The sequence below is a fragment of the Bombina bombina genome, chromosome 5, assembly GCF_027579735.1.
Source record: "Bombina bombina isolate aBomBom1 chromosome 5, aBomBom1.pri, whole genome shotgun sequence".
In the NCBI taxonomy this organism is placed as follows: Eukaryota; Metazoa; Chordata; class Amphibia; order Anura; family Bombinatoridae; genus Bombina; species Bombina bombina.
In genome coordinates, this window is record NC_069503.1 from 376,376,665 (window position 1) to 376,403,005 (window position 26,341).

The window sequence follows — 26,341 nt, forward strand, 5'->3', positions numbered from 1 at the left end:
TCTGTTAATTTATTTAGTCAAAGTGTATCCTTTAAAGAATGTTGTATACATTTTTAGTTTGACTTTTTTTAAAATAATTATTGACAGTACCATTGACTAGAATTAAAGTTGTGGTTACCATAGAAATCAGATTTTCAATGGTGATTGAGAACTTTGACCTATCATTAGAAAAAGATTAATGTACATTTTAACCAGGGCAGTGTCTTGGCCTTTGATAGTGTTCTCTGAATGAAGCTTCCTCAATGAACCTCAGAGTGACAAAAGTTTAAAAATGTGGGTAAAAAGGGGGGCGGAGCCGACTGCCGACATGGACGGTCGCAACTAAACTGAGCTCCGTGTTAAGTGAAGCTAGGGAGCACCTATAAAGTATGCCAAGCTAAGAGAAACATACTCAAACCTGCTCCGTTACACAGCACGTCTGCCAGTGGCACAATTTAAGCGATATTTGGGACTCAGCATTGGCCCTAAGTTCAAGCTCACAGAAACCAACGGAAAGTACCGACATCAGCCGGTCTGGGCCTTAAAACAACGACTACCGGGCGGATCGCTGTAGATGAGACCCTCTTTGAGGTAATTAAGCACTCACCGCACCGAACTTAACATACTATTTAGACGCTGAGATACCCAGAAAAGCATACGGCAACAGATAAGCCACCACTGCAGGCCTCACTATAAGAAGTGCGCAGGGCGCACGAACAACAGAGGAGCATAATCGCATATGCACATTTGCCTAAAAATAAAGCATCATAACATTTGCTAGCCACATTACTAGTGAGGGCTAACTGAGCTTGCGACTTACAAGCTCTTCTAACGAACTTCACATTCTGTAGAGCCTAAAGGCCAAAACGCCAATAACCCCGCGTGCAGTACTGCTGGTATTACATTACGTACCTTGCCCACACGCCACAACCATCTAATCTCCTTTAACTATACCTTACAGCTTCAGAAATCAGCCCACATGGCAGCCAGAAGACAAGTAAAAGGGGATAAAATGCCGAAAACTCCTTCTAACACGGTGTCCAAACTTAACACTTATTTTAAGGCGCTAAGCCCATCACAAGGCCCAGACACAGATTCTGAGCAAGATTCCACCACGAATGTAAACTCTGCTGAGATTCCGGATAGCCATAATGCTCCACTTACTAAAGCAGACATCAATTCTTTACCAACTAAGGAAGACTTCACCGCACTGATTCAACATGTGGGGAAAATTCTAAAGGACGGACTTGCAGAAGTCAAAAAAGAAATAGCAGAGCTTGGAGAAAGAATGGAATACTTAGAGGAGCAGGCTAATGATACTAATAACACTATAGATGAACACTCCCGATGCCTCTCCATTCATGACATCCAACTACAACAGCTTAAAAGCCAGCTTGAAGACTTGGATAACAGAGGAAGGAGGCAAAATCTGCGAATCAGAGGAGTGCCAGAGAGCATTACAGGAGAGCATATACCTCAATACCTACAGAATTTGTTCAAATTCCTGACAAACGACTCCACTTCCTTACCTCTTCAATTAGATAGGGCCCACAGGGCCTTGAGGCCTAGACCAAAAGATTCGGAGCCTCCCAGAGACATTGTTTTAAAATTCCACAAATACCAGGACAAGGAGCTGATAGCCCAAGCAGCCAGGAAAATCTCCCCTATCACTTTTGAGGGGAAGCAGATTCAGATATATGCAGACTTAAGCCCGGTTACCCTTGCCAACAGAAGAGAGGCAAAATACTTAACAGAACATTTACGTGACCATGCCATCCAATACCGGTGGGGTTACCCATTTAGTATTAGAGTTAATAAAGACAACAAAATAATCACATATAAAGATCCAGGAGATTTGGAGGAGTTTTGCACAGCTCTACGCATCCCAACCCCTAATATGCCAAGATGCATTGACAAGAATCCACCACACATGGATGATTCCCACCCACCTCAACCCCAACGCTCACAATGGCAGAGGGTTAACAGAAAGAGACAGAGAATTCCACCCACACCTTCTTCCTCTTCCATGAAGGACACTTGAAGGAGTACAAGCAACATACTGGAGAGTAATTTTAGAGCTCTGTGAGACAATTTTTTGATTGACTTTAGTGTGACCTCACAGGTTATATTGAAGTTATTACTAATTATAGTTTTAATTGGCTATATTATTTACAGGTTGATTAGTTGAATAAATACCCTTTATTTACCCCATTAGGAGGTTTGCATAGCTACTATATGAAGAAATATAGTATACCCTAGGGTAAATGTACAGAAAATAGGCTATACCATCTATTATATGAATGTTTCAAACACTCCCTAGCTAAACTGTTTTCGGTTTCATGTTCATTTTCCCCCATACAGCCACGGCGCTCTACAGCCTGGCTCAATGTTTGTTTCTTGTTTCTTATTTCTTGTTAGTCATTGTTTTGTCTATTATGTTTGTTACTGCATGTACAATAATGATTTTTGTCATCACAGATACAGAAGTTAGCTTATGCCACTCAGTCCGGGTCTGCCATGTACACAGAAAGAATAACACTGATAGGGTTCAAAAGAACTCTTCACCTCACGATATAACCCACATGCCCTCTCATGACGCTCCTGACCACCTTATCCCGTCAACAGGACTACTCTGCTATTATATAAGGTACCCTTTATTCCATCCCAAGCTCCTCTTCAACGCTACATCACTTACCAACATTAAACATGCCCTTACACCAACTTAAATTCTTATCACAAAATTGTAGGGGCCTTAACTCACCCACTAAGAGGTCAATTGCCTTAAACCACTTTAGGAAGCATGAAGGAGACATAGTCTTCGTTCAGGAGACCCATTTTTTGGGGCGAGACCCACCAAGATTTTCGTCCCCAGATTACCCTGTAGGGTTTTTTAACTCCCATCCCCTAAAGAAAGTATCAGGGGTAGGCATCCTATTCCATAAAAATACTCATTTCCAACTTAATACTAAATTTGAAGATCCAGAGGGGAGAATCCTAATCCTTACAGGACTTCTCTTCAACACGCAGGTAACCCTTGTGTGCTTGTATGCCCCTAACACAGGCCAGCTTAAATTCCTAAGAAGAGCCAGCAATAAAATATTAGAACTACAATCAGGTGCGGTGGTGGTAGGGGGTGACTTAAACGTGTTACTAAACCTAAAGATGGATAGTTCCTCCAACAAAAAGACCTGTAGTAACTACAACCCTCAAAGTATAACTGACTGCCTACGAGAAAACACCTTAGTTGATATCTGACTGCAACATCCACAGAAAAAAGAATTCACACATTACTCACATACACAGAGATCCTTTTCAAGGATAGACTATTTTCTAGTAGATCATAATACCATGACATTAGCATCACATACAGAATTCTATACGGCTGCATGGACAGATCATTCGACGATTAGTCTAGAACTAGACTGGATAAATAAACCTTTACGACACACTGTATGGAGACTAGATGACTCATTATTACATGATCCAGATTTAGTCACAAAACTTAAACAAACAATAGAAGAATATTTTGAACACAATACTAATTCTGTAGACAACATTAGCACGTTATGGGAAGCCCATAAAGCAGTGGTTAGGGGCAGCTTTATACAGCTCAGCGCCAGGAAAAGAAGGGCCCAAAACTCAGAATACACTAACCTCACTCGACATTTGCAACTTGCAGAGAGCGCGCATAAACTTAACCCCGGCAGCGACACAACGCTAGATAACCTAACGGCTGCTAGGAGTGCAGTCAACAACTATTTACAAAGAGCTGCCCATAAAAGAGCCCTCGCCCTTAAAAAAGTATATTTTCACGGAGGCAATAGTTCTGGCCCCTTGTTAGCTAGAGCCCTACGTAAGAAAGCTTCAACGAACCATATATATTCTATTAAAGATACAGATGGACGTACAATCCATGATAGCCCAAATATTGCTGAAACTTTTAGGAAATATTATGAACATATTTATAACTTATCGACTTCTACACCTCCCCCGAATAAGCAAGATATAATAGCCTACTTAGATTCGATATCAGTCCCCTCGCTCTCCGAAGAACAAAAGCAGAGCCTAGATTCACCGATTACTGCACATGAAATTCTGAAAGCCATATCAGACCTACCAGCAGGGAAAAGCCCTGGTCCGGACGGCCTTACAAATAAATATTATAAAACATTTAAAGATCTACTAGTCGCACCCCTCTTGTCCCTGTTTCACACTTTAGATGAGGAAGGACATCTTCCAATGCTAATGAAAGAGGCACATATATCAGTAATCCCTAAAGCAGGAAAAGATCAAGATTCCCCACCGAATTTTAGGCCCATTTCGCTTTTAAATACTGATCTTAAAATCCTAGCCAAAATTATAGCATCACGCATAAACCCGATCTTACCAACACTCATACACGCTGACCAGACGGGGTTTGTGGGGGGGAGAGAGGCAAGGGACAATACTATCAGGGCACTCCAGCTGATGGAATACGCAAAAGCCAACAACATTAAAACGGTCTTCCTATCCACAGATGCCGAAAAGGCTTTTGACCGCCTAAATTGGGATTTTCTTTTCTCCACATTGCAAAAATTCGGGTTTGGGACCACAATAATCAATAGAATTGGGGCACTGTACCTCTCACCAACTGCAAAAGTTAGGATAAACGGCCTCCTTTCAGATACCCTTAACATAAGTAATGGGACAAGACAGGGTTGCCCTCTTTCCCCCATATTGTTTGTCCTCAGCATTGAAATGTTGGCAGCACGTATTAGAGAAAACGAGCAAATAGTAGGGATACCTTTAGGGGGCAACAATTACAAAGTGTCACTTTATGCAGACGATGTCCTCTTGTCTCTCGCCTCTCCACTTACCTCTCTGGAAGCAGTCACACGCGAATTTAAAAAGTTTGGAGACCTTTCCTACTTTTCTGTAAACTACACCAAATCTGAATTGATGAATATTAATCTCCCTAAAGCTGAGCTAGATATACTTGTAAGCCGGACTCCCTATAAATTACAAACCGCTGCATTAAAATACCTAGGAATCCATCTTACTCCAAACCACAGACTATTATTCCAACTTAACTATTCAAACTTACTCAAGTCCACACAAACAGAACTAAATTTGTGGTCCAAAAAACCCTTCTCCTGGTGGGGCAGAATCCAGACGCTAAAGATGACCACGTTACCCAGAATCCTATACATCATGCAGGCAGTTCCTATTAAGATTCCCACTCCGTTCCTTTGTAGACTCCAGACCATCCTAAACAAATATGTATGGGGCTCGGTTAGACCAAGAGTTAGCAAAACAACACTGTACAGGCAGCAGGGAGAGGGTGGATTGGGACTCCCCTGTCTAGACGTCTACTATAAGGCGATTAGTCTCCAGAGAATACTCGACTGGCACAGGAACTCTATGACAAAAGCCTGGGTGTCTATAGATTCACATATTTTACAAATCCCGAACGCTGGAACCCTGTGTTGGCTACCTCCATCCTATAGAAGTGACACAAAAAGCATATACCCCCTCTACAGTAGTCTTTTTGAAAACTGGAACAGAATCATTAAAACCCATCCTCACATTTCCACCTATAGATCCCCTATGTCGCCTATGTCTCCAAATGCTGAGTTTCTAGGAGGTTTAGATTTCACAAAGCCCACATCATCACACCTAGAAGTAGGATACACAATTCCTCTACATAAACTGTTGACAGGCAAAAGAGTGAAATCGCGCCAAGACCTACAACAATACCTGAACGGGGCATTTTCTAGTTGGCTTAAACACAAACAACTAACACACCTACTGGACACATCTGAACACAGTCCGGACTGGACTAGACCATTAACACCCTTTGAAACAAGCTGCATGACTCATAATACACTTAGACACCCTCTATCACTAGCCAAGTCCCTCTTACTGGCTCAACACACAACAGACTTACCGACTTTTACGAACAAATGGCATTTAGAACTGAAAACTGAATTAGACAGGCAGACATGGAAACACATCTTCCGCTACACCAAAATATCATCTACCTCAACAAAGATGATAGAACTGAATTATAGAGTTTTATCAAGATGGTACCTGACACCCACTAGGTTAAAAAGTATATACCCCACCACCTCAGACAAATGCTGGAGGGGTTGTGAGCAAAAAGGAACAATGCTACACATGTGGTGGGACTGTCCCGTTATACACCCCTTTTGGCTTCACGTAGAATCCCTGATACAAATTATTCTTAACTCCCCCTTTCAACTCACTCCTACCATAGCAATACTGAATCTATTGCCTAAGAAAGTAGACTATTTACGCCAGCGTCTATTGCAATTCATCATCAATTCGGCTAAAACACTAATTGCTAGAAAGTGGAAGAGCTCAGCAGCCCCCACATGGAAGGAAATATTAGCCCACACTGACGACACATTAGTACTAGAAGAATACGGCTTCTTCAAAACCCAAAGACTTGACACTTTTTTAGACATTAAATTCCTGTGGGACTCCACCAAACCTGTGTTTATGGCTCAGACCTGAGACAAACCATTGTGGCAAGATAGAAGGAAATGTTTTGCTTTATACTGTATTATTTTTTCCTCTTAGCTTACTTTTAATTTCCTGGATGGCAATGGGAGGACCTCAACTCCAAAAGGACTAAAAACAAACTTATGACAATTTCGTTTACTGAAACAAAAATGCTGTAACAGACACGTTATTGTAGTGTTTTCTGTATTGTTTGGTTCGTTTGTTTAAAACACCAATAAAAATGATTTACCAAAAAAAAAAAATGTGGGTAAAAAAATATTTTGTGGAATATACTGCTATTATTCTTAATTGCCAATCGCTTTTGGCAATTAGTTTAGTAGTTTTTTAGTAGTTTTTTGTCGGTGAGTATCATTGTGGTGAATTCAAATAAGGGTTTTGGCCACCTTTTGTAATTTTATTTTCTTGGGTTAGTTCGATAGTTGCATCTTGTACTAATCATATGAAGTCCATTTTTATTTAATCACATTAATAAGGGATTATTTTGTGTACATTTAAGAAGCTTATTTGCTGTGTAATAAACATTACAGTGAACAGCAATTTCTCTTTTCTGTATTTATTTCAAATAAAAAATATACCTAAATATATTGGCTGAAATATTTTCTTCTTTACGAAATTACTTATAAAAATATTTAAGATTTACTATTTTGTTATTTATAGGGTAGACTTTTTTATACCTGGTGTTCCTAAAGTCGGAGGGTTTTCTATCTGTTCAAGTCCTGGACTTCTAGAAAGAGAAGGGGTATTAGAACTTGCTGTAAAGTACAATCTCCATCCTCCTGCTCACTGGGTCCATACACAGGTATTTAAACATTTTTGTTCCATGTAAACATTAATTATATTTCTATTTTTATTCCTATTTAAGATCCCTAAATAAGATGATAATAATAATAATAATAAAGATGTCTTTATTAACCTCTTTGTTTATGATGAGGCTTCCTTGTCCTGCACATCTCTCCTGCAGTGCTGATGACTAACACAGGTATGTTATCCATGGGGTCTTCCTTCTGATCCAGATCCTGGGGACCCCGCACTGCAGATGGGAAAAGGATACTGCAACCCCTTTTTCCATCTCTGTCTCTTTCCTGTAGGCCTTGTGATTTCACCACCAGCTCCGTAGTGACTTCACAAGGGGTGGGCCTAGTGCCGAAGCTAGCAGTGAGAGACAGGTAACCAGGGGGCTGGGGAAGTGGGCTTTAGAAGCCTGTATCTTAGCCCCCAGGCTACTTACAAGGACCAGTGACCCCTCATTTTCCAATGAGGACTAGCATTCCCCTGGGAGTGTTCTCCATAAAAACTGCGATTACCTACAGCAGCATTGAAAATATTGTTCAGGCTTAGGGAGAGGGGGCTCTAATGGAGCTTCTATCTCCCCCCCTCTTTGGGCAAAAACGGCAATTACCTACAGCAGCATTAAATATGCTTTTAACCTGAGTGGGAGGGGGCGCTAACCGAGACCCTATCTCCCCCCTGTTTGGGCTAGAGGGACAAGTGACCCTTCATTTGAAAGAGGGAAGTCTACCATTTTAAATGAGTGGTCACTTGCGCCTGTAAGTTGGAGAAACTTCAAGTGCTGATCTACACTTTAATTGAAAGGGGTTCTGAAACTAATGTGATACTCAATATCCCCCTCAGAGAACTGGGAATAGGACAGAGGGGTGTAAAGGAAGTACATTGGCAGTGAGAGTAATTCTCCTGCATGAGTTTGTCACTTGCCTGCCACAGGTCTCGCTGTGACTGGTCCTGCAGCCTCCTCCTGTTGGCCTAGTTGGAGTACTCCTTCCGTAGATCTTTTGTCAGTGCATTATACTCAGGAGTGCTGACAGGTAAGTTAGTACTTGCACTCACATAGCCCAAAGGCTATTAGCATGAACATGTACACATGATCCACATAGCCTAGGCACATGGTTACATTCACCAGATAACACTACATTCAGTTTTTGGCACTTCTGCATATTTACAGTCCAACAAAAAATTGAGGTACTGTCTCTTTAACTATTTTTAAGGTATTCAGGACATACCAGAGTTCTGGTCCTCATTTTCAGCAGGCTCTCATATGTTCAGGAACATTTTGGGAGCTTATTTTCAGATCTACGGAGTACTCCTTCCGTAGATCTTTTGTCAGTGCATTATACTCAGGAGTGCTGACAGGTAAGTTAGTACTTGCACTCACATAGCCCAAAGGCTATTAGCATGAACATGTACACATGATCCACATAGCCTAGGCACATGGTTACATTCACCAGATAACACTACATTCAGTTTTTGGCACTTCTGCATATTTACAGTCCAACAAAAAATTGAGGTACTGTCTCTTTAACTATTTTTAAGGTATTCAGGACATACCAGAGTTCTGGTCCTCATTTTCAGCAGGCTCTCATATGTTCAGGAACATTTTGGGAGCTTATTTTCAGACGTTTCTGAGCTTCTGTGATGAGGCTTCCTTGTCCTGCACATCTCTCCTGCAGTGCTGATGACTAACACAGGTATGTTATCCATGGGGTCTTCCTTCTGATCCAGATCCTGGGGACCCCGCACTGCAGATGGGAAAAGGATACTGCAACCCCTTTTTCCATCTCTGTCTCATTCCTGTAGGCCTTGTGATTTCACCACCAGCTCCGTAGTGACATCACAAGGGGTGGGCCTAGTGCCGAAGCTAGCAGTGAGAGACAGGTAACCAGGGGGCTGGGGAAGAGGGCTTTAGAAGCCTGTATCTTAGCCCCCAGGCTACTTACAAGGACCAGTGACCCCTCATTTTCCAATGAGGACTAGCATTCCCCTGGGAGTGTTCTCCATAAAAACTGCGATTACCTACAGCAGCATTGAAAATATTGTTCAGGCTTAGGGAGAGGGGGCTCTAATGGAGCTTCTATCTCCCCCCCTCTTTGGGCAAAAACGGCAATTACCTACAGCAGCATTAAATATGCTTTTAACCTGAGTGGGAGGGGGCGCTAACCGAGACCCTATCTCCCCCCTGTTTGGGCTAGAGGGACAAGTGACCCCTCATTTGAAAGAGGGAAGTCTACCATTTTAAATGAGTGGTCACTTGCGCCTGTAAGTTGGAGAAACTTCAAGTGCTGATCTACACTTCAATTAAAAGGGGTTCTGAAACTAATGTGATACTCAATATCCCCCTCAGAGAACTGGGAATAGGACAGAGGGGTGTAAAGGAAGTACATTGGCAGTGAGAGTAATTCTCCTGCATGAGTTTGTCACTTGCCTGCCACAGGTCTCGCTGTGACTGGTCCTGCAGCCTCCTCCTGTTGGCCTAGTTGGAGTACTCCTTCCGTAGATCTTTTGTCAGTGCATTATACTCAGGAGTGCTGACAGGTAAGTTAGTACTTGCACTCACATAGCCCAAAGGCTATTAGCATGAACATGTACACATGATCCACATAGCCTAGGCACATGGTTACATTCACCAGATTACACTACATTCAGTTTTTGGCACTTCTGCATATTTACAGTCCAACAAAAAATTGAGGTACTGTCTCTTTAACTATATTTAAGGTATTCAGGACATACCAGAGTTCTGGTCCTCATTTTCAGCAGGCTCTCATATGTTCAGGAACATTTTGGGAGCTTATTTTCAGACGTTTCTGAGCTTCTGTGCAGAGCTCAGGGACTTCACTTTTTCCTGCCAAAACTGTGCTCTGTTTACTCCTTTTCCTCACATACGGTGGCCATATTTGATGACACACTGCAATTTGGTCTTAAACTATTAGAGTTGTAAACATCCTTAATAACTAGAGTTTTGCATAAATGTATATTTATTTAACCCTTTATTGACTCAATCTCTTATTTTTTTATATTTTAAAATGTTTTTCTCTTAAAGAGACAGTACCCACTTTTTCTGATTTCCTCACAGGGATTTCAGTCTTACATTGTGCCAACATTTGTTTGTCCCCTGAGGGTGTTAACCATTTCTGCGCCTATTATACTGTATTCCTGTGCTGCTATCTAATTTTAGATTCTTGCCTGTCCTTACTATTCTAAATCATTATGGAGCAAACTAGTGCAGCTAAAGTCTTAAGACATAACACTGATCCATTTGAAGGGCAAAACTACTGGTAATTTAACCCCTTCTCATATGTGTTTGCTATGTCAGAAAGTGTTGGTGTGTCCCCTACTCAGCTTTGTAACCAATCTACTGCTATTACCCACCAGGGTTTTATCCCATTGACCGTTCTACAAAGTTGTTTCCTAACTTAAAAGAGTACATTTACTCTGCAATTTCACAACTGATGCCTCCACCAGTTAAACGCAAATGAATGCTAAGGACAGAAGAGAACCCTTCACAAGCACTGGGCTCATCTGGGACATCCCTAAGAAGTGACTTATCATGTACCCTCCAGGAGTACAATCTGTGAAAAAGATTGAAAAAATCTTTAAGGCATCCTCAAAAAAAGGTTATCTAGCTTTCTGGTTCCTGATGGAATTTCTGAGCTAATAATCAAGGAATGGAACAAACCAGACATTTCCTTTGTTCCCTTTAACCAAATACAAAAACATGTTTCCTTTACTCTCAGAAAAATTGGAGCTATGAGAGAATATTCCAAAGATGGAGAGTGCTATATCCATTTGACTAGGATGACTACCAGTTCCTCATTTTTAAGGATCTGATGGATAGGAAACAGTAAGGTTTCCTCAGGAGATCCTTTTAGCTTCCAAGCTATATGTTTTTTCCAGCTGTTAGTGTAGTCTTCATATCTGCAGCTACTGCAGTATAGTGTGACATCTCTGACCTTATTTCCCAAGAACCTTCCCTTGACAAAATTCAGGATTGTTTGAAGTTGGTCAAGACTACAAGAAATTTAATTTGAGATTTAGCTCATGCAATACAGCCTCTATGACTGTTCTGGTTAGAAGAGCCTTATGGCTGAAGTCATGGTTTGCTGATATAATATGCAAAGGCAGACTTATTTTTCCCATTTCAGGGAAAGATCTTGTTTTGACCTGGACTGGATGCCATTATTGCTACACTCAATGCCACAAGTCAAAAAAGCTATGGGAAGGATTAAGCTCTTTTTGTCATTCTAAAACACAAAGATCCTTCTCTTTAGTGTCTCAAAAATCAGAATCCTCAAGTCCACGTGATAGCCTGGTTTCTCTTGTCTTAAGCCCATCCCTTCCTCCAAATCAGCATGAAGGTGCAGCTCCCCCAACCCAGACTTACTTCTGGTGGGGGGGGGGCAGACTGTTCAAGCTTGTTGGGTACTGAACATAATTTCCTAGGGGTACCACAAAGGCTTTTGGTCTCGCCCTCCTTGAGGAAGATTCCTCCTGTTCCAAAGATCATTTAAAGATCAGAGCTTTCTTGGCATGTGTGTAACAAACATAGAAGTTATAGAAGGGGTTACTACGAACCTTTTTGGTGGGGGGGGGGGGGGCAGACTCAGAAGTTCTATTCAAGCCTTTTTCATTGTTCCAAAGAAAGAAGTTACTTACAGGCTGACTTTGAATCTCAAAACTCTGAACACATTTCTGAAAGTTATAACTTTAAAATGGAAATGTTTTGCACTATATTACCTTTATTGCAGAAGGGTCCATTTAAATCTACCTTGGGCTTTAAAAATGCCTATTTGCATATCCCTGTTCACAGGGATCACACACAATTTCTCAGATTTGCCTTTCTAAGCAGGCATTACCAATGTGTTCTGCTCAGCAGTAGCGCCTTACCTAGAATACACTCTGGTACAGGTTACTTTTTTCATATGGCTCAGAAACATGCAAACACAGTTTCTTCAGTTCCTTCGTTCCCATGGTTGGAAAATCAACCTCCTGAAAAGCTATTTGCTGCCACATACCAGAGAGGCCTTTCTGGGCTTCATCATAAACTCTGTAACAGTGAGATTATCGCTCACAGATGCTCGCAAACTCAAATTGCGCATACCCTGTGCTCTACTTCATCAAACTCTTCTTCCTACACTGCTTTAATGCATGGAAGTAGTTGGTCTCAAGGTAATGGCTTCAGAGGCCATTCCTTTTGAAAGATACCACTTACGTTCTTTGTAACTTCAAATGTTGCAACAGTGGAATGTAGATTTCAACAGTCTGTCTCAAAGATCTTTGTAGACTTCGAGACAAGACATTCCCTAACTTGGTGAGAGACTCACCAATCTTGATTTATCTGAATTGGGTAGTATTTACTGTGGACATCAGCTTGCTAGGTTGAGGTGCAGTCTAGGTTTCTTAGAATGTGCAGGGAGTTTGGTCTTTTCGTGTGGCGAGGATTCAGCTCAACTTCTTAGAGTTTCCTGTAATCTTCAGGGCTCTTCAGAGTTTGTCTCTGTTAAGACTGGAGTCTTTTCTGTGGTTTCAGTTAGACAATGTCAAACTTAAGACTTACTTCAATCACCAAGGTGGTATTCAAAATACCTTAGCAATGAAAGAGGTGTTCTGTATTCTGATTTGAGCAGAATGTTTACATTGCATGATTTCAGCATTCACGTTCTGGGTGTGAACAATTAGGAAGCGAAATTCCTCAGTCATCAGTACCTTAACGCTGGTGAATGGTCTTTGAATCAGGAGGTATATTTATCATAAAGTCAGGAAAGTTTTCCTTTCCTATTTTGACACTAAGAATTACGATTAAAGCTCAGATTTTGTAACTTCCTGACTTTCAAGCTTTTGTTCAAGATTTGGTCAGGATAAGACCTGTTATCAGACTTGCTTCCCCTCTGTAAAACCTTAATTTGGTTTTGAGCTTTTCTTCTGTCTCAGCCATTTGAACCGATGCATAGCCTGAGCATTCAACTTTTGTCTTGAAAGGTTCTCTTTCTCTTAGCCATTTCCTCACCCAGAAGAGCATCTGAGCTTCTGCTCTATCTTGTGATTCTCCTTACCTGATTTTTTTTATCAGGGAAAAGCAGTTTTAAGAACAAACTACTCTTTCCTCCCTAAAGTTTCTTCTGAAAGCATCAATTAGGAATTGTTTGTCCCATCTCTCTGTCCAGCGCCAAAAAAACAGCAAAGAAAGATCATAACTTGGATGTAGATATAAATACTAATTTTCTGCAAAAATGCAACATGGCACCCACTTTTTACAGTAAATGTCCACTACTGAGCATGGGTAATAAACTGACAACAGCTAGAGAAAATGTCTCCTAGCAAGGAAAGGAAAAGCTGATCATTTTCCTTCTTATAGAGACCACAGTCGTCTTGTGGGGTTTTGACAGAAAGTAATGGCCCCTTTATAAATGAAGTAAAAACATAAATAAAAAGAAAAATCTTTTTAAAGTAGTGAATACATATTGCAATGATTTCTATTAAATATAACCACTGCTTGATGCTTTTTTAATTACAACAATGAAACAGGCTGTTTTTCGTATCCCTTTAAATAAACTTATGTTTCTCCAACATAGGTGTGTCCGGTCCACGGCGTCATCCTTACTTGTGGGATATTCTCTTCCCCAACAGGAAATGGCAAAGAGTCCCAGCAAAGCTGGTCACATGATCCCTCCTAGGCTCCGCCCACCCCAGTCATTCTCTTTGCCGTTGCACAGGCAACATCTCCACGGAGATGGTTAAGAGTTTTTTGGTGTTTAAATGTAGTTTTTATTCTTCAATCAAGTGTTTGTTATTTTAAAATAGTGCTGGTATGTACTATTTACTCTGAAACAGAAAAAAGATGAAGATTTCTGTTTGTAAGAGGAAGATGATTTTAGCAGAAGTTACTAAAATCGATTGCTGTTTCCACACAGGACTGTTGAGATGAAGTAACTTCAGTTGGGGGAAACAGTTGGCAGACTTTTCTGCTTAAGGTATGACTGGCCATATTTCTAACAAGACTATGTAATGCTGGAAGGCTGTCATTTCCCCTTATGGGGACTGGTAAGCCATTTTCTTAGTTAAATAAAAGAATAAAGGGCTTCATAAGGGCTTAAAAAACTGGTAGACATTTTTCTGGGCTAAAACGATTGCTTTGCTAGGCATATTTTGCAGATTCTAACTATTAATGGTTATTATAATCTTGGGGATTGTTTAGAAAAACGGCAGGCACTGTGTTGGACACCTTTTTCAGATGGGGGCCTTTTCTAGTTATAGACAGAGCCTCATTTTCGCGCCACTAATGCGCAGTTGTTTTTGGAGAGCAAGGCATGCAGATGCATGTGTGAGGAGCTAAGAATCACTGAAAAAGCTTATAGAAGGCATCATTTGGTATCGTATTCCCCTCTGGGCTTGGTTGGGTCTCAGCAAAGCATATAGCTGGGACTGTATAGGGGTTAAATGTAAAAACGGCTCCGGTTCCGTTAATTTAAGGGTTAATACTTAAAGCAATACTTTTAATGCTTTAAGACACTGTGGTGAAATTTTGGTGAATTTTGAACAATTCCTTCATACTTTTTCACATATTCAGTAATAAAGTATTTTCAGTTTGAAATTTAAAGTGACAGTAACGGTTTTATTTTAAAACGTTTTTTGTGCTTTGTTGACAAGTTTAAGCCTGTTTAACATGTCTGTACCATCAGATAAGCTATGTTCTATATGTATGAAAGCCAAGGTGTCTCCCTATTTAAATTTATGTGATAATTGTGCCATAGTGTCCAAACAAAGTAGGGACAGCAATGCCACAGATAATGATATTGCCCAAGATGATTCCTCAAATGAGGGGAGTAAACATGATACTACATCATCCCCTTCTGTGTCTACACCAGTTTTGCCCACACAAGAGGCCCCTAGTACATCTAGTGCGCCAATTCTTATTACCATGCAACAATTAACGGCTGTAATGGATAACTCTATAGCAAACATTTTATCCAAAATGCCTACTTATCAGAGAAAGCGCGATTGCTCTGTTTTAAACACTGTAGAGCAAGAGGACGCTGATGATAACTGTTCTGACATACCCTCACACCAATCTGAAGGGGCCATGAGGGAGGTTTTGTCTGAGGGAGAAATTTCAGATTCAGGAAAAATTTCCCAACAAGCTGAACCTGATGTTGTGACATTTAAATTTTAATTAGAACATCTCCGCGCACTGCTTAAGGAGGTATTATCTACTCTGGATGATTGTGACAATTTGGTCATTCCAGAGAAATTATGTAAGATGGACAAGTTCCTAGAGGTTCCAGTGCCCCCCGACGCTTTTCCTATACCCAAGCGGGTGGCGGACATAGTAAATAAAGAGTGGGAAAGGCCCGGCATACCTTTTGTCCCCCCCCCTATATTTAAGAAATTATTTCCTATAGTCGACCCCAGAAAGGACTTATGGCAGACAGTCCCCAAGGTCGAGGGGGCGGTTTCTACTCTAAACAAACGCACTACTATTCCTATCGAAGATAGTTGTGCTTTCAAAGATCCTATGGATAAAAAATTAGAGGGTTTGCTTAAAAAGATTTTTGTTCAGCAAGGTTACCTTCTACAACCAATTTCATGCATTGTTCCTGTCACTACGGCAGCGTGTTTCTGGTTCGAGGAACTAGAAAAGTCGCTCAATAAAGAATCTTAGTATGAGGAGGTTATGGACAGAGTTCAAGCACTTAAATTGGCTAACTCTTTTATTTTAGATGCCGCTTTGCAATTAGCTAGATTAGCGGCGAAAAATTCAGGGTTTGCTATCGTGGCGCGCAGAGCGCTTTGGCTAAAGTCTTGGTCAGCGGATGTGTCTTCCAAGACAAAATTGCTTAACATCCCTTTCAAGGGTAAAACATTATTTGGACCTGATTTGAAAGAGATTATTTCAGACATCACTGGGGGAAAGGGCCACGCCCTCCCACAGGATAGGTCTTTTAAGGCTAAAAATAAGCCTAATTTTCGTCCCTTTCGCAGAAACGGACCAGCCTCTAATTCTACATCTTCTAAGCAAGAGGGTAATACTTCACAACCCAAACCAGCCTGGAGACCAATGCAAGGCTGGAACAAGAGTAAGCAGGCCAAGAAGCCTACCACTGCTACCAAAACAGCATGAAGGGATGGCCCCCGATCCGGGACCGGATCTGGTGGGGGGCAGACTTTCTCTCTTTGCTCAGGCTTGGGCAAGAGATGTTCAGGATCCTTGGGCGCTAGAAATAGTTTCTCAAGGTTATCTCCTGGAATTCAAGGAACTACCCCCAAGGGGAAGGTTCCACAGGTCTCAATTATCTTCAAACCAAATAAAAAGACAGGCATTCTTACATTGTGTAGAAGACCTGTTAAAGATGGGAGTGATTCATCCAGTTCCAATAAGAGAACAAGGGATGGGTTTTTATTCCAACCTGTTCATAGTTCCCAAAAAAGAGGGAACATTCAGACCAATTTTGGATCTCAAGATCCTAAACAAATTTCTCAAGGTTCCATCGTTCAAAATGGAAACTATTCGAACGATCCTACCTACTATCCAGGAAAATCAATTTATGACTGCCGTGGATTTAAAGGATGCGTACCTACATATTCCTATCCACAAGGAACATCATCAGTTCCTAAGGTTCGCTTTTCTGGACAAGCATTACCAGTTTGTGGCACTTCCATTCGGATTAGCCACTGCTCCAAGGATTTTCACAAAGGTACTAGGGTCCCTTCTAGCGGTTCTAAGACCAAGGGGCATTGCAGTAGTACCTTACTTGGACGACATCCTGATTCAAGCGTCGTCTCTGTCAAAAGCAAAGGCTCATACGGACATCGTCCTAGCCTTTCTCAGATCTCACGGATGGAAGGTGAACAAAGAAAAAAGTTCTCTGTCCCCGTCAACAAGAGTTCCCTTCTTGGGAACAATAATAGATTCCTTAGAAATGAGGATTTTTCTGACAGGGGTCAGAAAATCAAAAATTCTAAGCTCTTGTCAAGTACTTCATTCTGTTCTTCGTCCTTCCATAGCGCAGTGCATGGAAGTAATTGGATTGATGGTTGCAGCAATGGACATAGTTCCTTTTGCACGAATTCATCTAAGACCATTACAACTGTGCATGCTCAGACAGTGGAATGGGGATTATACAGACTTGTCTCCGACGATTCAAGTAGATCAAAAGACCAGAGATTCACTCCGTTGGTGGCTGACCCTGGACAATCTGTCACAGGGAATGAGCTTCCGCAGACCAGAGTGGGTCATTGTCACGACCGACGCCAGTCTGGTGGGCTGGGGCGCGGTCTGGGAACCCCTGAAAGCTCAGGGTCTATGGTCTCGGGAAGAATCTCTTCTGTCGATAAACATTCTGGAACTGAGAGCGATATTCAATGCTCTCAAAGCTTGGCCTCATCTAGCAAAGGTCAAATTCATAAGGTTTCAATCAGACAACATGACGACTGTTGCATATATCAATCATCAGGGGGGAACAAGGAGTTCCCTGGCGATGGAAGAAGTGACCAAAATAATTCAATGGGCGGAGGATCACTCCTGCCACTTGTCTGCAATCCACATCCCAGGAGTGGAAAATTGGGAAGCGGATTTTCTGAGTCGTCAGACATTCCATCCGGGGGAGTGGGAACTCCATCCGGAAATCTTTGCCCAAATAACTCAATTATGGGGCATTCCAGACATGGATCTGATGGCGTCTCGTCAGAACTTCAAGGTTCCTTGCTACGGGTCCAGATCCAGGGATCCCAAGGCGACTCTAGTAGATGCACTTGTAGCACCTTGGACCTTCAACCTAGCTTATGTATTCCCACCGTTTCCTCTCATTCCCAGGCTGGTAGCCAGGATCAATCAGGAGAGGGCTTCGGTGATCTTGATAGCTCCTGCGTGGCCACGCAGGACTTGGTATGCAGACCTGGTGAATATGTCATCGGCTCCACCATGGAAGCTACCTTTGAGACAGGACCTTCTTGTTCAAGGTCCATTCGAACATCCGAATCTGGTTTCCCTCCAACTGACGGCTTGGAGATTGAACGCTTGATTTTATCAAAGCGTGGGTTTTCAGATTCTGTAATAGATACTCTGATTCAGGCTAGAAAGCCTGTAACTAGAAAAATTTACCATAAAATATGGAAAAAATATATCTGTTGGTGTGAATCTAAAGGATTCCCATGGAACAAGATAAAAATTCCTAAGATTCTATCCTTTCTACAAGAAGGTTTGGAGAAAGGATTATCTGCAAGTTCTCTGAAGGGACAGATCTCTGCTTTATCTGTTTTACTTCACAAAAGGCTGGCAGCTGTGCCAGATGTTCAAGCATTTGTTCAGGCTCTGGTTAGAATCAAGCCTGTTTACAGACCTTTGACTCCTCCCTGGAGTCTAAATCTAGTTCTTTCAGTTCTTCAAGGGGTTCCGTTTGAACCCTTACATTCCGTAGATATTAAGTTATTATCTTGGAAAGTTTTGTTTTTGGTTGCAATTTCTTCTGCTAGAAGAGTTTCAGAGTTATCTGCTCTGCAGTGTTCTCCGCCCTATATGGTGTTCCCTGCAGATAAGGTGGTTTTGCGTACTAAGCCTGGTTTTCTTCCGAAAGTTGTTTCCAACAGAAATATTAACCAGGAGATAGTTGTACCTTCTTTGTGTCCGAATCCAGTTTCAAAGAAGGAACGTTTGTTACACAATTTGGACGTAGTCCGTGCTCTAAAATTCTATTTAGAGGCTACTAAAGATTTCAGGCAAACATCTTCCTTGTTTGTTGTTTATTCTGGTAAAAGGAGAGGTCAAAAAGCGACTTCTACCTCTCTTTCCTTTTGGCTTAAAAGCATTATCCGATTGGCTTATGAGACTGCTGGACGGCAGCCTCCTGAAAGAATCACAGCTCACTCCACTAGGGCTGTGGCTTCCACATGGGCCTTCAAGAACGAGGCTTCTGTTGACCAGATATGTAAGGCAGCGACTTGGTCTTCACTGCACACTTTTGCCAAATTTTACAAATTTGATACTTTTGCTTCTTCGGAGGCTATTTTTGGGAGAAAGGTTTTGCAAGCTGTGGTGCCTTCCGTTTAGGTGACCTGATTTGCTCCCTCCCTTCATCCGTGTCCTAAAGCTTTGGTATTGGTTCCCACAAGTAAGGATGACGCCGTGGACCGGACACACCTATGTTGGAGAAAACAGAATTTATGCTTACCTGATAAATTACTTTCTCCAACGGTGTGTCCGGTCCACGGCCCGCCCTGGTTTTTTTTAATCAGGTCTGATGTATTATTTTCTCTAACTACAGTCACCACTGTATCATATGGTTTCTCCTATATATATTTCCTCCTGTCCGTCGGTCGAATGACTGGGGTGGGCGGAGCCTAGGAGGGATCATGTGACCAGCTTTGCTGGGACTCTGCCATTTCCTGTTGGGGAAGAGAATATCCCACAAGTAAGGATGACGCCGTGGACCGGACACACCGTTGGAGAAAGTAATTTATCAAGTAAGCATAAATTCTGTTTTTGTGTGACAATTTGTTTGCTTATTTACTTGCATATATAGTATTAACCTAAAAATATGTAGATACCGGGCCATCACACCTATATGAGTTTGTATGAAATCCCATTGCAAATCCATGGGTATTAATATGGAGTTGCCCCCCCCCCCCCCCCCCCCCCCCAAGCAGCTTTAACAGCTGCTACCCTTCTGGGAACTCTTTACACAAGAATTTGGAGTGTGGTAATTTAAGCCCATTCAGCTGTATGAGCAATTGTGAGGGCAGGCACTAATATTGGATGAGAGGGTCTGGTTCACAATGGGTGTTCAAAGGGGTTAAAGTAAGGGCTTTGTGTAGGCCACTCAAGTTCCTCCACACCAGATTTGTTCAACCATGTATTCATGGACCTTGCCTTATGCACAAGGGTGCAGTGATGCTGGAACAGAAAAGGGCCTTTCTCAAACTGTTGCCATAAAGTTGGAAGCACCTTACTGTCTAAAATGTATTTGTATCCTGGAACTAAGGGGCCTAGCTCAAACCCTTAATAACAGCCCATGACCACTATCCTTACTCCACCAAACTTTACAGCAGGCACTATGCATTACGGTAGGTGCGTTTTTTTGGAATCCTCCAAACCTAGATTTTTCCATTCAGTAGCGGACCTACTCAACAGTGCAATTTTTTTTTGGGCCCCCCAAAGGTAACTCAGCAGTAAGCAATAGCAATAATATACATGCTCTTCTGTATAATAATTTTGAAGATAGATAGATAGATAGATAGATAGATAGAACCTGCACTAGTAAAAGGCTCCCCTGCATTAGTAATGTACACATGCTGCACGTGCCTATGTATAAACTGGCTGCTATGGGCCCCCCAGCCCTTGGGCCCTGGTGCCACTGCACCTGCTGCACCAATGGTAGTTCTGCCCCTGCTTCCATTATACTGCCAAATAATGAAGGGTGATTCATCGTTCCAGAGAACACATTTCCACTGCTCCAGAGTTCAGTGGCGGTGTGCTTTACACCACTGCAGCTGGCGCTTAGTTGTGCATGTTGATATGAGGTTTGTGTACAGCTGCTCAGCCATGGAAATTTAAATATTGCATATACATGTTTCGACATAGTTATAATTAGGGTTGCCAGGTGTCCGGTATCTGACTGGACAGTCCGGTAAATCAACCAGCTGTCCGGTAAAACTTCCAGAAAAAAAACGATCACTTAAATTTCCCGTTTCCAAGAAGACAACTGCACTTCATCCAGGGGAGAATAAGGATGTACAAATTCCCATGCTTACTCCATGAGACTGTGCCACCTCCCCTTTTGGAGACCTGTTAAACTTCACAGGTTCCCGGCTGCTGCGGTCGGTGGGGTGTCATCTTATGCTGCAGAGAAGAGAATGGAGTGAAGCGTCTGCTTACTCAACAAACTTTTACCATGGACAGAAGAGCTGTAACTGCCCTCTCCCTTACCATACCTGCTTGTGTAAGATGTGAGCCATACAACTGTGCTGTCACTTTTCTTTAGTCTGGGCAAACACACTGTTTAGCCCTTTGACTGCTAGATGGCTGTATGAAGCAGATGTGCAACCAAGTCTTGCAGTTCAGGGGCTTAAACAGTGTGTTTTCTTTTCCTATACATTGTAATGATCTTTTTTTTTAGTTAAATCTGTTTCCTGTTTAGCCTTAAATAAAAATATATATATATATATATATATATATTAAAGATAGAAAATAAACACACACACACACATACATATATATGTATATATATATATATATATATATATATATATATATATATATATATATAAAACACACATACACACATACATATGTGCATGTTTGTGTGTGTATATATATATATATATATATATATATATATATATATATATATATATATGTGTGTGTGCATGCATATTTATGTGTGTGTATATATATATATATATATTTTACATACACTTATATACTGTATATCTGTATATATATATATATATATATACACACACACACCTTTATATATTTATATGTATATATATATATATATATATATATATATTGCACACACCTATAAATATATATATATATATATAAATCTCATATAAGGTAGAAAATAAGATAAGAAAAGAAAAAGACAGAAATAATACAGTATTCCTTAGCCAGCACTATCCATCTAAAACTATAATACCTAAATAGATATTCCACATATGTAGAGGTATCCAATCACACCAAAAACAAAGATAAGGAATACATGATGTTATACAAAAAATACAAATTTATTAACTGCAAATATCTAAAATAAGACAAACAAATATATCCCACCTTAAACTAGCTAAAAACATATACCAATAGCCATGGTAGAGGAAAATATGCAATAATAAAAGACGTCTTATAGGGTTAATTGAGAGAGAAATGAATATATGTAATTATTTCTAATCTCTCTGATACTACCAATCTATGCTACTAAACCATAATAATCATTGAATGGTGAAGTAATTTAGTAATCACAACCATATGCATTTCTTAGTAAGACACAGCATAACAATACGCTAGACAGATGTCCATAAATCAACACTAAGCATCCGGGTGTAGCAAATATCATTGCATTTATATTAGTAGCATTAATGTCAATATTATCCCATATAGCAAAGACAAGCAGATAATGGTGTGCTTAGTGATGACCCAAATATATATATTTATATACAGACCTATATTTATTTTTTTTATATGCTGGGTGTCCGATATTTTTAGGGAGGGCGTCTGAGACCCTAGTTATAATAGTTTTTTTTTTTTTTTTTTTTAATTAGTCAGGTATAGTGAAGACATGATGTGGGTCTAGGCGTCTGTGAGAGTTAGCTTGGCGTTCCAGGGGAATAACCTGCATTTTGATTAGGATACATCACCAGTAGTGAGATATTTTCCAATCTCTGAAGTGCAGTTTACGTGTAGGGTTTCAGCCATGTTTGTCTTGTCACCTTTTCAGTGGCGAGACTTTCCAGTGTGAGGCAGGTAGTGTGGGTTTAGTGACTGTTAGGTTAGGTATGCATTATTTGAAGTGTTCCTACAAGGAAAACAGTTTTTGGTTTCAGTGAGCAAAGAAGATGCCCCCGACACCTACATTACACTTATTAACCCCTAATCCGCCGCCCCCAATGTTGCTGCAACATAAATAAATGTATTAGCCCCTAATCCACTGCCCCCAATGTCGCCGCCACCTACATAAATTTATTAATCCTAATCTGCCGCCCCCAATGTTGCCGCCACCTACCTACACTTATTAACCCCTAATCTGCAGCCCCCAATTACATAGATTAGGGGTTAATTATATTTAAATAGTGTTTTTGATGCGGGAGGGCGGCAGTTTAGGGGTTAATTTTATTATAGTGGCGACGATGTGGGGGAGTGGCGGAATAGGGGTTAATAATTTTATTTAACACTTTAGTTATGAGTTTTATGCTACAGCTTTGTAACGTAAAACTCATAACAACTAAAAAGTGTGCGGTACACCTATACCTGCAAGACTTGTAATAGCAGTGGTAGGAATACTGAACGCAAAACTCGTAATCTAGCTGAAAATGTTTTGTCCTATATCAGTAGATAGGTTTGCAGTATTTACTCTGTCTTTGACCATTCCTGGGATGTTAGTTTAACCCCTTAATGACCGCAGCACTTTTCCATTTTCTGTCCGTTTGGGACCAAGGCTATTTTTACATTTCTGTGGTGTTTGTGTTTAGCTGTAATTTTCCTCTTATTCATTTACTATACCCACACATATTATATACTGTTTTTCTCGCCATTAAATGGACTTTGTAAAGATACCATTATTTTCATCATATCTTATAATTTACTATAAAAAAATATAAAATATGAGGAAAAAATTGAAAAAAACACACTTTTTCTAACTTTGACCCTCAAAATCTCCTACACTTCTACAACTACCAAAAAACTCCCATGCTAAATAGTTTCTAAATTTTGTCCTGAGTTTAGAAATACTCAATGTTTACATGTTCTTTGCTTTTTTTGCAAGTTATAGGGCAATAAGTACAAGTAGCACTTTGCTATTTCCAAACAATTTTTTTTCAAAATTAGCGATAGTTACATTGGAACACTAATATCTGTCAGGAATCCCTGATTAACCCTTCACATATATATATTTTATAAAAGAACACAACCTAAGGTATTAAACATGGGGTATTTTGACTCTTTCCATGCAACTATTTTACCACCAATCTATGCCAAAGTTTGAAAAGAAAAAAAAAGTGGTGATTTTTTGACAAAATAGCAATTCAAGAATACATTTACTGAGAACGTTAAGGGTTACTGCCAAATAACACCCCAATATGTCTTCAGCAGCATCTCCTGAGTACAGTGATACCACCCATATATAGGTGTGTTGGGTTCTCTGGGGGCTAAAAGGCTTATTTTTAGGGGGCGCATTCCAGTTTTTCAACTTGGAATTTTCACATTTGTCATCATGCACCCATGTCCTATTTGGAACATTTCTGAAGCCGGACAATGCAAATTACCCCCATCAAACCATATATTTTTAAAAAGTAGACACCCTAGGGTATTTCAAATGCTGGTATTTTAACACTTTGCATGCACTAATTCAACCACCAGTCTTTGTCAAACTTTTGGGTAGTCATTTTTGTGTGTTATTTTTCACACACATTGTACTTTAGGCATGGATTCTCAGTTCCTGTTATGTGTTACTGCCAAAAAAACACCTCAATATGTATTCAACAACATCTCCTAAGTACAGTGATACCACCCATGTATAGGTGTGTTGGGTTCTCTGGGGGCTAAAAGGCCTTATTTTTAGGGGGCGCATTCCAGTTTTTCAACTTGGAATTTTCACATCTGTCATCATGCACCCATGTCCTATTTGGGACATTTCTGAAGCCGGCCGATGTAAATTACCCCCATCAAACCATACATTTTTGAAAAGTAGACACCCTAGGGTATTTCAAATGCTGGTATTTTAACACTTTCCATGCTCTAATTCAACCACCAGTCTTTGTCAAACTTTTAGGTAGTAATTTTTTTGTGTTATTTTTCACACACATTGTACTTTAGTCATATATTCTCAGCCCCTGTTATGTGTTACTGCCAGAAAACACCTCAATATGTATTCAACAACATCTCCTGAGTACAGTGATACCACCCATGTATAGGTGTGTCGGGTTCTCTGGGGGCTAAAAGGCCTTAATTTTAGGGGGCACATTCCAGTTTTTCAACTTGGATTTTTCACATCTGTCATCATGCACCCATGTCCTATTTGGGACCTTTCTGAAGCCGGCCAATGTAATTTACCCCCATCAAACCATATATGTTTGAAAAGTAGACACCCTAGGGTATTTCAAATGCTGGTATTTTAACACTTTCTATGCACTAATTCAACCACCAGTCTTTGTCAAACTATTGGGCAGTCATTTTTTGTGTGTTATTTTTCACACACATTGTACTTTAGACATGAATTCTCAGCTCCTGTTATGTGTTTCTGCCAAAGAAGACCCCAATATGTGTTCACCAACATCTCCTGAGTACAGTGATACCACCTATGCATAAGTTTCTTGGCTTGTTCGGGGGGTGTAATGCAAAATCTCCGACATGCGTTTGTGATTTTTTTTTCACATTAACATATTTTCTTTGCCTATTGTCTTTTTGGGGGTATTTTAACATACCCCAATTTATTTGTTTCCATGAATGTGCATATTTTTGAAATGTTGACACCCCAAGGTATTGTATATGGTGTGCTTTGATGCATTTGAAGTAACTGTTTTAGCCAAAAAAATTGGAGAAAGTGTATGGTGGTAATTTTTCAATTTTCATTTTTACACACACATTGCTTTTTGACTAGGATTTAGGAGAGACTGTTGTAAGTTATTGCAAAAAAAACACCACAGGTTGTTTTCTGCTAGGCACCCTGAGTACACCTATGCCCCCCATGCATAGGTTTGCCAGGATTTTGGGAAGGTTATGTTACAATTTTATGACTTGTGATTTTAGTTATTAAAAGTGAGAGTATTTCTTCTGATAGGCCTATCTTTAGTTTGGGGCCTATTGTATATCCAAGTTTTATTTATTGCCAGGAAAGTGTATATTTTTGAAATGTTGACACCCCAAGGTATTGTATATGGTGTGCTTTGTTGCCTTTGAAGCAACAATTTTAGCCAAAAAAATTGGAGAAAGTGTATGGTGGCAATTTTTCAATTTTCATTTTTACACACACATTGCTTTTTGACTATGATTTAGGAGAGACTGTTGTAAGTTAGTGCAAAAAAAATACTTCAGGTTGTTTTCTGCAAGGCACCCTGAGAACACATATGTCCCCCATGCATAGGTTTGACAGGGGTTTTGGTAAAAAAACAAAAAACAAACAGCCCATTTTAGAAAAAAAAATATATTAGTGAAATGTAAAAATCTGGCACATTAAAAGTAAAAAAATAACAACAAAAAATTTAACAGTAAACATAACCAAAAAAAAATAACAGCAAATTTATTTATTTTTTAAAAATTGACCATTGTATGGTACCGCTTGAAGCAGTCCCCAATGCAGAGTCCAGGCTGTCCAGGGCAATCAGGACAGTGATATACAGTGTC

At 40.4% G+C, this 26,341-nt stretch overlaps 1 protein-coding gene across 2 annotated transcripts in view; it reads left to right on the plus strand.

The window, feature by feature from the left end:
- OXNAD1 (oxidoreductase NAD binding domain containing 1) overlaps positions 1-26,341 on the plus strand; it is a 251,075-nt gene that overhangs the window by 175,907 nt on the left and 48,827 nt on the right. For both annotated transcript variants that reach the window (XM_053714207.1, XM_053714208.1), the window contains exon 6: positions 7,162-7,303. In XM_053714207.1, the coding sequence (XP_053570182.1) occupies positions 7,162-7,303 (142 nt within the window). The remainder of the gene's footprint in view (positions 1-7,161; positions 7,304-26,341) is intronic.